At 37.9% G+C, this 14,105-nt stretch overlaps 2 protein-coding genes across 2 annotated transcripts in view; one reads left to right on the top strand and one right to left on the bottom strand.

Moving 5' to 3' along the window:
• The window catches only part of Tom40 (Translocase of outer membrane 40), a 72,880-nt gene extending 64,397 nt beyond the window's left edge, over positions 1–8,483 (bottom strand). Inside the window, exon 1 of the mRNA XM_068364086.1 lies at positions 8,210–8,483. Coding sequence (XP_068220187.1) covers positions 8,210–8,369 — 160 coding nt within the window. The 5' untranslated portion in view covers positions 8,370–8,483. The remainder of the gene's footprint in view (positions 1–8,209) is intronic.
• Positions 72–6,259, top strand: LOC137632208 (uncharacterized; the record flags this gene model as incomplete). The annotated part of the gene is made up of 4 exons (XM_068364095.1): positions 72–1,033; positions 1,301–1,472; positions 2,588–4,289; positions 4,431–6,259. Coding segments are annotated over 4 exons (4,665 nt in total), but the record flags the coding sequence as incomplete, so codon positions are not given.
• Positions 8,484–14,105: the final 5,622 nt, after the last annotated feature.

Below are 14,105 nucleotides of genomic sequence, written 5' to 3'. Positions count from 1 at the left end.
TTGGAAGAGGAGCTGGAGAAGCTGGAAGAGGAGCTGGAGAAGCTGAAAGAGGAGCTGGAGAAGCTGAAAGAGGAGCTGGAGAAACTGTAAGAGGAGCTGAAGAGCTGAAAGAGGAGCTGGAGAAGCTGAAAAAGGAGTTTGAGAGGCTGGAAAAGTTGGAAGAGGAGCTTGAAAAGCTGGAAGAGGAACTTGAGAAGCTGGAAAAGTTGGAAGAGGAGCTTGAAAAGCTGGAAGAGCAACTTGAGAAGCTGCAAGAAGAGCTTGAGAAGCTGGAAAAGTTGGAAGAGGAGCTTGAGAAACTGGAAAAGTTGGAAGAGGAGCTTGAGAAGCTGCAAGAGGAGCTGAAGAAATTGGAAGAGGAGCTGGGAAAGCTGGAAGAGGAGCTGAAGAAGCTGAAAAAGGAGCTGGAGAAGCTGGAAGAGGAGCTGAAGAAGCTGAAAAAGGAGCTGGAGAAGCTGAAAAAGGAGCTGGAGAAGCTGGAAGAGGAGCTGGAGAAGCTGGAAGAGGAACTGGAGAAACTGAAAGAGCTGGGGAAGCTGGAAGAGGAGCTGGAGAAACTGAAAGAGGAGCTGGAGAAGCTGGAAGAGGAGCTGGAAAAACTGAAAGAGGAGCTGGGGAAGCTGGAAGAGGAACTGGAGAAACTGAAAGAGGAGCTGGGGAAGCTGGAAGAGGAGCTGGAGAAACTGAAAGAGGAGCTGGAGAAGCTGGAAAAACTGAAAGAGGAGCTGGAAAAATTGGAAGAGGAGCTGGAGAAGCTGGAAGAGGAGCTAAATAAGCTGAAAGAGGAGCTGGAGAAGCTGGAAGAGGAGCTGAATAAGCTGAAAGAGGAGCTGGAGAAGCTGGAAGAGGAGCTGGAGAAGCTGGAAGAGGAGCTGAAGAAGCTGGAAGAGGAGCTGGAGAAGCTGGAAGAGGAGCTGGAGAAGCTGGAAGAAGAGCTGGAGAGTCAGAATGAGATGCTGGAGATATTGGAAGAGGTGCTGGAGAAGATGGATGAGCTGGAGCGTCAGGACAAGATGATGAAGATGCTGCAGAGGTAGAGGGCTGAGGTTTAGGGATAGACCTCATTACCTTTTTTAAAATACATAAACAGGTTTGTCTGGCGAGAAAGCATCCACTTCTTATCCAAGATCTCCTTGTAATACCTCACAGTTGCAGTTACAGCATCCATGACCCCTTTGGACACTGGGATCCTAATCTTCATACTTTGCCATTGCTCCCTCTAGCAGGGTAAAACCTTCTGACAAGGCCTTGGCTGTAAATTTCTTAGTTTCTGGGATCCAAATCTCTTCCTCTTCTGCAGACAACACCTCATCATGGAATACCAGGTGTTCGGTGATATCAGCAGCATCCACCTCAAGACCCAGCTGCTTACTAACGTCAACAATCCTCTTAGTATCACCCTCAACTGTTTCCTTAAAGCCAGGAAAGCATTCGCCAACTGGGAGGCAAAGCTTATCCCAGACACCATTCGTGTTGGTTTGCTTCACCCCATCCCAAGCTTCCGCAATATTCTTGATGACATCTAGGATGTTGTTGGACTTCCAGAACATCTTGAGGGTCAAGTCCTTATTTTTCTGGTGCCCCAAATTGTCCTACAGAATTAATAGGTCTTCAAGGGAGCAATTACCATAGGTTATAACAGGAAAGTAGTGTTAAGCTGGAATCACACAAGGCCTTTTTTCACCCGCAGCACGCCGCTGCTACTCAAAATGGCACACACGTGAGCTTGTTGCTCGAGCTATTGGCTTCCCAACTAGACAGAAAGCAAGCACAAACCGTGAGAATGAATTTGGATGTAAACAAACAAGATGGCTGCTGCAGATAGGACTTCCTCTTGCTTGGCGATCTTGAGTCCAACATGCCTAAAGAGATAATCAAAAATCTGCTCTCTTCATCCAGTGGTGGTTGTAGAATTTTTCAATTCACGTGATATACAGATAATATATATTACTGCAATAGCTACAAAATTTTGTGGTGCTATGATACCAGCTGATCAGTTTTGTATAACTTTTTCCTACTTTCACCTCGAACTATGAAATCGTAATATGACGTTACAACACTTTCACCCGCTATCATCAGCTGGAGGTTGGCAAAAACCTTGAGCAAGAAATTTCAGGTGATTCCAGCATTAGGTAGTAAGTAAACCATCTAGACATTCAGATATAAGTCACCTAAGTTAGCAGGGTGACCAGGAGCTTTGTCCAGCAATATCAGCCCCTCAGAGAGTAGGCCCTTCTTACACTAATACTACTCAACCTCAGACACAAAGAGGGTGAAAAACCAGTCTTCAAATAACAAGAGGGTCATCCATAAATTCTTATCAGACTTCCAGATGACGGGTGATTATCCCAAAGCCCATCAAGTGCCCTTGGATCCTCAGGCTGATACACCAGTGTGATAATATCAGTTGGTCTTAGCTGTTTCTTACTGTCAATGTTTGAGTATTCATATTGTTTTGTTTATTGTTTTGTTCTTCCTATGTTAATGTTTTATAGCATGATTTTCATAAGTTATGTGTTTGTGTTAACATGTGCATTTATGTTGATACTGTATTCATTGTTGCCTTTCTTTGTTACAGATATGGTAGTTTGCTAATGTGTTGAATAAAGCTTGGAAATTATCACCAAGTATTACTGTACTTTCATTACAATTTATTCAACACAAACTCATCATGGCTAAGTTACTGAAGCCGTCCAGACTGGACACGGATCCCAGCTCGTCCAATGCAGCCAAAGAGTGGAAGCACTGGCATAGAACATTCACTAATTTCATAGAAGAAAGTGGAGATGCTGCACCAGACAAGTTGAGGGCATTAGTGAATTGTGTGTCCTCGAGTGTATATGAACTGATCGAAGACTGTAGTACTTTTGAGAGTGCAATCGCTAAACTGGATAGTGTTTATGTCAAGTTGCCAAATGAGATTTTTGCTAGACATGTTTTAGCGACGCGACGACAGCAGTCAGGAGAATCCATTGACGAATTTCTGCGTGAGTTACATAAACTTAGCAAAGACTGCAACTTCCAGCCAGTCACAGCAGAACAATATCGGCAAGAGCTAGTACGTGATGCATTTATCAATGGTATTGCCTCAGTATTTATTCGTCAGCGGTTACTAGAGAATAAGTCACTGAATCTGGAAACTGCACACAGTCAAGCTCGTACGTTGGATCTTGCCCAGCGCAGTGCCGACGCATATGCATCGCCACCTGTTCCTCATACTGCTGCTTTAGTTCCAGAGCGGCAGGCGCAGCCAACCGGTGACCAGCAGCAACATCCAACGCAAGAGGGAGCTGAAGGAAGTTCACCGGGAGGTTCAGCTGTTGCCGCTGCCTACTTATCAAAGAGAAAATGTTATTTTTGTGGTAATGCACTTCACAGTACAGGTAGAGTGAGTTGTCCCGCACGTAATGCCACATGCAACAAATGCGGTAAAACAGGCCATTTTGCAAAAGTCTGTAAATCGAAAATTTCAGGTAGTACCACTGCTACATTGTATAATACCACTTTACCAAATAATCTTTCACATGCAGCTACAAACATCACTGTAAATGGCCACTCATTGAAGGCACTAGTCGATTCTTGTAGCTCAGATAGTTTTATACGTGAGGAAGTAGCGCAGAGACTAAACCTGACAGTAGTCCCTGCAAGCTCAGCGGTCTCAATGGCATCAAAATCGTTCAATGCTAGTTCCTCTGGATTTGTCATAGCAGACTTGGTTCACCTTGATCAGAGATATCCCTGTATACAGCTAGGGGTCCTGAAGGATTTGTGTTGTGATGTCATTTTGGGTTATGATTTCCAAAAGCAACACCAGAGCGTGAGTTTTCAATATGAAGGGAAAAGACCAAGTTTGAAGATAACTGGCGCCAAACCTGTTTGTTTACTAGCGACAGCTGACATAGATGAACCGTCATTGTTTCCGAACTTACCTCGACAGTGTAAACCCATTGCAGTCAAATCCAGACGCTATAGTCAAGATGACCAGCTGTTTGTAAAAGACCAAATTTCACATTTACTATCTGAAGGTATCATCGAACCAAGTATATCCCCTTGGAGGGCACAGGTTGTAGTAGTCAAAGATCCACTTGACAGGCATAAAAAGAGACTTTGTATTGATTATTCACAGACCATTAACCAATACACAGAACTAGATGCTTATCCCCTCCCAAGGATAGAGGATATGGTACATGACCTTGCTAAATATAAGGTGTTTTCCACATTTGACTTGAAGAGTGCATATCACCAAATCAGCATTAAAGAGAGTGAGAGGAAGTACACTGCTTTTGAAGGTGCAGGGAAATTGTTTCAATTTTGTAGGATTCCATTTGGTGTGACGAATGGTGTAGCTGCATTCCAAAGAGCTATGGACAAACTAGTTGAGGATGAGAAGCTCAAAGATACTTTTCCATACCTTGACAATATCACTGTAGGTGGAGCATCTCAGGCTGAACATGATGAAAACGTTCAAAACTTCTTGGAGGTGGTTCAGAAACGGAACCTTACCCTCAATGAAGGGAAATCGGTTATTTCTGTTCCTACAATCAATGTTCTAGGGTATTGTGTCGGGAATAATGTTATAAAGCCTGACCCAGACAGATTACGTCCCCTTCAAGAATTACCGCCTCCCACAAATATGGGCTCACTGCGAAGAGCTCAAGGATTGTTTGCCTATTATGCCAAATGGATCCCTGGTTTTTCTGACACGATACATCCCTTAGTGAACACAAAAACTTTTCCACTGAGCGAGCCAGCACTAGCTGCTTTCAATTCTTTAAAAAAACAACTTATGGATGTTTCACTGCGGGCTGTGGATGAGAGTCTTCCTTTTGTTGTAGAGTGTGATGCTTCGGAAGTTGCTGTCTCCGCAGTCTTGAATCAGGGTGGCCGCCCAGTAGCTTTTATGTCGAGAACGCTCCAGGGTAGCGAGTTGCATTATCCAGCAGTGGAAAAAGAGGCCACAGCTATTATTGAAGCGGTTCGCAAGTGGAGCCATTTCTTAGCGAGACGACATTTTACTCTGATTACTGATCAAAGATCGGTGATGTTCATGTTAGACAGCAGGAAGCGAACTAAAATAAAGAACAACAAGATACAAGAGTGGAGGTTGGAGCTGGCATCCTACAGCTATACTATACAGTATCGTCCAGGGAAACAGAATATTGCACCGGACACCCTGACTCGTGCCTATTGTTGTTCTATTTCCTCAATGTCAAGTCTCACTGACATCCATGAGAACCTCTGCCATCCTGGCGTCACTCGCCTTTTGCACTTTGTGCGATCCAAAAACCTCCCATTTTCAACAGATGACGTGAAAAGAGTGTGTGCTTCTTGTAGAATTTGTGCCCAACAAAAACCAAAATTCCATCGTCCAGGAAAAGGAGTCCTCATAAAGGCCACCCAGCCAATGGAACGTCTTAGCATTGATTTCAAGGGGCCTCTGCCCTCTACCACGAGCAATAAGTACATTCTTACGGTTGTTGACGAGTATTCACGTTTCCCCTTTGTGTTTCCCTGTCCAAACATGCATTCGAAAACAGTGATCAAATGTCTTGAATCTATCTTTATCCTTTGTGGAATGCCTAGTTTCATTCATTCAGATCAAGGTGCTTCTTTCATGTCCCAAGAACTGAAACTGTACCTTTCTCAGAAGGGGGTTGCAACCAGCAGAACGACACCTTATCATCCGATGGGCAACGGCCAGGTTGAGAGATATAATGGTATTATTTGGAAATCTATTTGTTTAGTACTCGAAAGTCGTGGCTTGAAGACACAACACTGGGAGATAGTACTTCCTGAGGTTTTGCACTCAGTTAGGTCGCTCTTATGTACAGCAACTAATGAGACACCTCATGAACGTTTTTTCAGGTTTCAGCGACGCTCTAGTCTTGGAAGTACATTACCGTCATGGCTTTTGACTCCTGGACCTGTACTATTGCGACGGCATGTTAGGTCTAGCAAACATGAACCGTTAACTGAAGAGGTTCAACTCATGGATGCAAACTCAATGTATGCAAATGTCAAATATCCAGATGGTAGAGAATCAACTGTGTCTACCCGTGACTTAGCCCCAAGTCCTGCAGGTGCAACGTCTCCTGTACACCATGTTGAACCATCAGGAGAGACGGAGTCCCCAGATACAACTGAAGTGCAGGATACACAAACTCATGATAACCGTGATTGTCATGAATCCAGTGAGCCCACTGAGATAAGAAGGTCCACTCGTGTGTCAAGGCCGCCTGATCGCTATGGATGGGATTAAACCAATACATTTGTTTTGATTAAAGTTGAATTTTCTAGGAGGGGAGAATGTGATAATATCAGTTGGTCTTAGCTGTTTCTTACTGTCAATGTTTGAGTATTCATATTGTTTTGTTTATTGTTTTGTTCTTCCTATGTTAATGTTTTATAGCATGATTTTCATAAGTTATGTGTTTGTGTTAACATGTGCATTTATGTTGATACTGTATTCATTGTTGCCTTTCTTTGTTACAGATATGGTAGTTTGCTAATGTGTTGAATAAAGCTTGGAAATTATCACCAAGTATTACTGTACTTTCATTACAACCAGCATAAGCTTAATCTTGCAATCACCTGAAGCATTATCCCCCAAGAAGCAAAATTAGTCTCTCATTACCAACAGCAATGTAGGTCCTGTTTGGCATACACTCCCAGAATAAGCCTGTTTCATCCACATTAAAATCTTGTTCAGTGCAGAACTTGCCTTCCCTTATATCCTTGGCCAACAAATCTGGAAATTCACTTACTACTTTCTTATCAACACTAGCAGCTTCACCTTGCACCTTGAGGCATGAGACTTAAATCTCATAATTCCCCCCTTACTGGCCAAAAACTCCCCACTTTCACTCTCTTGCCTCTTTTGATTTTTCATGGTCTCAAACAAATGCTTATCCTTCTGAATCGATGCTTACTGGGTTACGCACCTGATTCTGGTCGTACAACCAGAGCACTAACATCATCTTCATCTAAATCACGCGGCTACTGCGTTGTCTTGTAATACTGATCGACTTCATTGAGGCAGATACTTTCACATACTCAAGAATGTGATAATTATCATTGATGATAGTCGCTACTGCAGAAGGACTAAAGGCTAACCCACGAATTACGTTCTTCAGGGTCTCCCCTTTTTCATTTTGCTTCATTATGTCCACCTTAATAACCATTGTAATGGCTTTCCTCTTCTTAGATACACTGCCACCAAAAGTCTCCCTTATGCTTTCCAGACGTGATGTAAAGCAAAAAAAAAAATAATATCCTAAAAAGAGCAACACCAAAATCACAAATAGTAGCCTAAAATGCCGAACTACTGCTAAGTGACATGTAACCCACTACAACGTAGCCAGGCGATGGTGTTAGCTGCTTTCAGTACTGGAAAGTAATTAGTTTTATTAACAAACCCATCATTGTTACTCGAAAAAAAGTTAGGCTGATATTTTAAGTACCTTGTGGAAGACCATTCCTAAAGAAATGTATGATTGCGGCCACCTGTATGTATCATTATGGCTAACTTAGAATACGGCAGTGTAAGGTAACGCCCCCTGTTAGGTAAGTAGGTAAGGACATGGCTTGTAGGTTAGGTTAGGGGGGAACATTTAGGTTAATTGATGTCCATTTTTTAATCAACACGGGAAGAACTGGCAGCTGATATACAAAGGCTCCGAAAATTGTCGTAACTCGATGCCGACATAACCCAACGACCTCCTGTACCCTTAATATACTGTGCAGTAACCAGTCTTGTCCTAAGAGACAAAATTATCCAATTGTACATGTATAAATCTAATTATTAGCCAAACTTATTTGGGATAGCTATTGGGTAATCAGTTATTGACTTTTATGCTTGTCGGACCCTAATGTTACATAACCGAACTGAGGCTTTGTAGGCTACTTCAGGCAAAAGTTTAAATTCCTACTCAAAGGTATACATTGCGGTACATAATACAAATAGGGTGAGTATCTAATTATTACGCAGCCTACCCTACAATTGGCTACAAGGTATTAAATAGGCTACCGTGACCTCTACGGCAAGCCTACGTTTGTCCCTTGGATACGGTGGATTAATCTCCAAATATAATGTCTAAAATTGAGCAAAATGTTTACTCTGGGTTCAGTGCTACTTCTCTAATCAACTCTGGGTAAAGTGGAGAACCTTCCTTTGAACCACTGTTATAAATAGCTATCCAAATAAACTAACCTTTGCACTTTTTGTGGATGTCTTCCATAGTGCCAGGATTTTCCGACCCTCCATTTCCATTGCTTGGTTCCTCCTCTTTTTTCTCTTCAGAAATAACTAATGGCACTGGCTGTGGCAGCGGGGGTGGGGCAGCAGGACTGGCAGCGTGAATATTGCCCATGATTCTTTAAAACAGAATGTATTCACTTCAAAATCTATTCATTCAGACTGCCGGGTCTAACCGTGCTTACTCACAACTCACGCTTTCGGCTGCAGACGACTCACTTGCCCCAAGTTCGATGGTGTTTGTTGATGTGTCATTAGAGTACAACACAAAAAATGTTTCTTATATTTCATTTATTTTCCCATTTCATCTCTATATAGAAGTATTATAATAATTTGTTTATGTATTCAAGTATATTTTATAGTTTTAGAAGTGGAAATTCTTTTACATAATGAAGTTTTTCAATAAAGAAGTGGCTTCTGCTCTCAGGTGATAGATTATTTTTTATCTGTATCAATCAGCCATATTTAATATAGAAAAAAATCAAAGGAAAATCAGTAAAATATTTGGAAAGATAATATGAGTATGTAATGGATAACTTTCTTTGCAGGCTGGTTATCGGTAGTTATGATGAGATGAGGCCGTATTTCAGAAGTTATGACCCAATTTAAGCCGTAAAACAATATCCCTTCACAGGAACAAATCGATTACTAAATGATAATGTTAAACATAATATTGAAAATCTTTGGATATACAAAGAATATAGCAACAGAAAGTGTGTAAGATATTTGACAGCCAACACTATATACACCTCCACACCTTTGTATGAACAGTACAAACTAAAAAAATTACAAAACTTCTAATGGAATGTATATCAACATTTAGATAGCGAACATAATTCAAAATAGGCATCCGGCGAAGCTAGGAATCTACGAAACAAATTTACGATTATCAATAGATTCATGTTATATATTCTGTAAACTCCAGAAACAAGAGTAAATTAAGTCCCACCAGTTTTATAGTCATTGGGCAGGTGACTCCATCATTCTTCTAGGTATTGGGCTCATGAAATTAAATATTGTAAGCATCGGTGTAGAAACTACAATATCAGAATTTTTGCATTAAATTAACCAAACATTTGAAGTCAAGATTGGTGTAGATGAAGGGAATTTATCCACTCGCTTGAAAGACGCTGAAAAAACATTTCAGGTGATAACATCAGGAACTGAACCATAGCCTTATCTCTATCCAATAAAAAACAGTAAGTCCTTTACTGTCTTTGCTATCCAATTCAGTTTCCCCTCCACGATTGTCACGGGAGAACAAATGACAAAGAGAGGCAGTGGTGTATATGAATTTGACACATTAGAAAATATAGATTATTTGATGGTCATTTATATTCTGTAATGAACAAAATTATCTTTATTTCACTTGCAAATATTGATTTTAGAGATAGCACGACTGTGGCACAAAAAAAATAGACAATAGGTTGTCCAGAGCACCAGCCACCCGAGGAAATACTACTGCCAGAGAGTTATTGGACCTTTTGATTCACCAGATAGTAGAACATTAGATCCCTCTCTCTGGTTACTGCTATTTTTTCCTTTGCCTACACATAGCCTGCACCGAATAATCAGCCACATTATTCTATCTTATTTCTCTCTTCCCTTTTTAAGTTTTTTTATAATTTATAGCCTATATGAATTTTTTTTATTGAAATTGTGCTACTATTCTTGAAATATTCTTTTTAATTGTTCATTACTTCTCTTTTAGTTTGTTTATTTACTTATTTCCCAACCTCACTGGGCTATTCATCCCTGTTTGAGCCCTTGGAATATAAGGCTATAGCATCTTGCTTTTCAAACTAGGGTTATAGCTTAGCTAATAATAATAATAATAATAATAATAATAATAATAATAATAATAATAATAATAATAATAATAATAATAATAATAATAATAATAATAATAATAATAATGATAATAATAATAATAATAATAATAATAATAATAATAATAATAATAATAATAATAATAACAGGCAACGGGATATTCATATACCTATCAATCATAGATGAGCTAACTCGGTTAGGCTAGCCTGTGAAATAATTTTCAATTTATCGTCAGTTATGTTATAAACAACTGACGATAAATTGAATGGGTAAGGCTAGTGCAGTAAAATTGCTATCAGCATATATATGATAATCGATTGAAAGTTATGAACAAGATCAAATACTATACACGGAAAATAGGAAAGGGGTACCATCGCTGAGGTATAGAAATCGTACTTGTTTTACTTACTGCTATCTGTCATTACCCTGACAGAGCAGCATCAATTCGAAGCTTTCCTCTTTTGCTTAGATATATTTGGGAATGGTTCATTAGACCTTTGTCTTCATTTTTCCTTACACTATTTGCAATTCCCTTCACTCTATCTAATTCATAGATGAACCCGTTACTTGTATAAATGTGACACTAAACGTTTAGAATTATTAATACGTGCATTATTTATACAAATAAGTAAAACTTGTTTCTGATTGACCAAGTTTTTAGGTTTTTGCTTGGACGTTTTGCGGTCGGAACTATGAATATTTAAATGGACATTAACTTATTTACTTGAGAAATATCAATACCTGTTACAGTTGGTGTTAAAAAAAGTCAAATTATTCTAAGAACTTTATCTTTGAAGAAATTATAACTATATATATATATATATATATATATATATATATATATATATATATATATATATATATATATATATATATATATATATATATATATATATATATATATATATATACTGTATATATATATATATATATATATATATATATATATATATATATATATATATATATATATATATATATATATATGTATGTATGTATGTATGTATGTACATGTATATATATAAGAAAACCATTTGCGTGTTCTCGAAGATTCGAATATTTGGAGCTTCACTATTTATGGTTTTCGTATTCCTGAAGGTAGAAGCGTTGTTGTGCCAAGTAAGAATTTCTCAGCACGAATTTATGTTAAGGCTCATTTCCTAGTTAAAGCCTAGAAAAAAATGCACTATTATAATAGGTAATATAGAAAGAAACTTGAAGAAAATCTGCATTATAAAATAAGCATAAAAAATTATTAGAGATTTTGAACGAAAATAAAAATAAAAATGAACGTCCTCCGTAGGTATGTTGCTTTTGCGACGAGCTGATTTTTCATTAGTTCAACATATACTGAACTTTACAAATTATTTTTCAATACTCAAGTTATATGTTTATCTTCAAACTCCACACGAAGGATTATGTTTACAGAATTGGCCTTGTAATAACAAACCTACGTGACTTGACGTTTCTCAAATTGTTCGGCTTATAGGAGGAAATTGAAGTTTCGTTATTGCTTAGCTCATAGTTTTATTAAAACAAGTCTATGTGATACCTTCAACTAAGTTATGTGTTGTTCTCTATCTAGCTTTCACTTGCTGCGTTGGCTCTAAAACATCAAGAACGCTTCCAGAAGGGCAATTAGATTGGAATATTATTTTTACATGAATCATAACACAAAAGAACACAATTACATGTTTTAGAATAAAAATGTCTGATTTACCAGCTCATGCACAGTTTTAATAGTTTTATAAGAATTTATTTATTTATTTATTTATTTATTTATTTATTTATTTATTTATTTATTTATTTTTATTTTTTTTTATTTTTTTTTTTGGCGGATCTCCGGAAGAAGTTGGTTAATGAAAGTATGTGTGGGCAGGACCCAACGTCTTTGATCTACTATAAATCATACTCTGAGTTTTATTGGAGTTTAATTTGCACATGATCGGCGTAGAAGAGAGCGGCATCGCCTCCGTATGCAATAAACTTATCTAATAGGTCAAACCACATATCTTGTGTATATAACATGGAGAGTGGAGGATCAAGAACACTACCTAAAGGCAGATATGAAATCATATTCACGCAGTCGCTATGGTGTCCACTAACAATGACTAATTGCAGTTTATTGGCTGAAAATAATAAATTTACCAAGAAATTATCCAATAACTACCATCGGTTCGAATTTAAAACAAGTACCTCGTGATTAACACGGTCAAAAGCAACAGTAAAGTCGAAACTAATCATACGAACTTCATAACCATAATTAATGGATTTCTGCACACTATATTATTGGCAATTACAGGGTAAGTATTATAAACTCTTGATATCATTGCAAAGACCAAATGACAGACCAAGAAACAAAGAATTACTTCCATTGTATCAAATCACATGTTTTGTCAATATATGTGTTTAAAAACTTTATACATCGTGGGATTTATATACATTGCGTATTACACCACATTTATCCAGTGGAATAGCATTAGCAATTCCGAAACAAATAAAAAAGAAAAAATCTTGCCGGCTTATGAAAACTAACATGGATCTTGAAAGTCACCTGTCGTTATTTTAGAAGAATTGAGTATGTCTCCTCCGCTTTTTTTTCGACGTTAATAGTCTCACTGTATAGCAGGGTCGGCCACGTGAGTCAAATTTCTCCAATTTTTTTTTTTTTTTTTTTTTTTTTTTTTTTTGCATCTTCTACAACCCAACGCTGTCCATCCTCAGCCATATCCCTCCTCACCACATCCATCCATCTGTTCCGTTCATGTCCCACATTGTGACTCCTTCCCATCATTAGCACGTTATTAGCTATCTTGGCTGATTCCACCTTCCACTTCTTATTACATATACATTTGAATGTAAACCTCTATAAGTATAGAATTATAATTAATATCAATTTGAATGTTACCAAGGATTCAAAACCCATATTTCTTCCTAAGAGTCATAAATCCACTTTAGAATTTATTTGATTTTAATTGAATGTCAATTTTCAAATGTTAGCCATTCATTTTCTCAGCTATATCCTATCATTATTTCTAACTCAGCTACAAACACGCGCACACACACATCCTTTCACTTGTGTCTGTTTATGTTCTTTCTATGCCAGTGTACGCCCACAATATTTCTTAATTCATCTATCCATAGTCTTCGCTTCCTTTCCTTGACTCTTTTCCAAGCTCCAGGGACCCATTTTCTCATTCTTAATGTCCATCTAATATCTGTCATTATCATAATGAGTCATTTCCATGTCCATTTCTTTTTCTTACAGGTAGTTGGAATATCTTCTGTTTTAGGTTTCTCTCACGTTCATGTTGCCCTTTTTAGTCTCTTAGTCTTAATCCCGTCACTATTCTTTCCAAAGGTCTTTGTGTTGTCCATAATTTATGTTCTAAGACTTTATAAGGCTCCATGTTTCTGATGCATAAGTTAATACTAGTAGGACCATCTGATTAAATGCTTTTCATTTAGAGAAAAATACATTTTAATTTATATAGTCTCATTTTTTTTTCATCAAAAGTTCTCCATCCTATGCTTATCTTTTTTTTTCTTTTAATTTCGATATCATATCCTGGGGAAACACTACTGTCTGTCCTACGTACGTATATTCATTACCACTCTCTAGAGGCTCGCCCATAACCGCTATTTGTTGTTTCTGCATTTCCATTGACCACTATCTTAGTTTTACTCATATTCATTTTCAGCCCTACACATATGCTTATATTCAAATCTTCTATCATCTTTTGCAATTCTTCTATGATTCACTAAACACAACTGTCATCTGGAAATCTTAAATTGTTAAGGTATTCCCCATTAATGTTAATTCCTGCCTTTTTCCAATCTAATATATTAAAAATTTCTACTTGGCATGTTGTAAAAAAACTAGTAAAGATGGACTCTCCCTGTCTAACTCCTTTATCATTTTTTTTTTTAAAGATCACTGTACTTCATGTATGAAAATATCTTCAAGTGTTCTAACATAAGATTCATCTATTCCTTGTCTTTGAATTACTTTCATTGCTGT

This window comes from Palaemon carinicauda, chromosome 41 (assembly GCF_036898095.1).
Source record: "Palaemon carinicauda isolate YSFRI2023 chromosome 41, ASM3689809v2, whole genome shotgun sequence".
Classification (NCBI taxonomy): Eukaryota; Metazoa; Arthropoda; class Malacostraca; order Decapoda; family Palaemonidae; genus Palaemon; species Palaemon carinicauda.
This window is presented reverse-complemented; position numbering and strand designations above follow the sequence as displayed.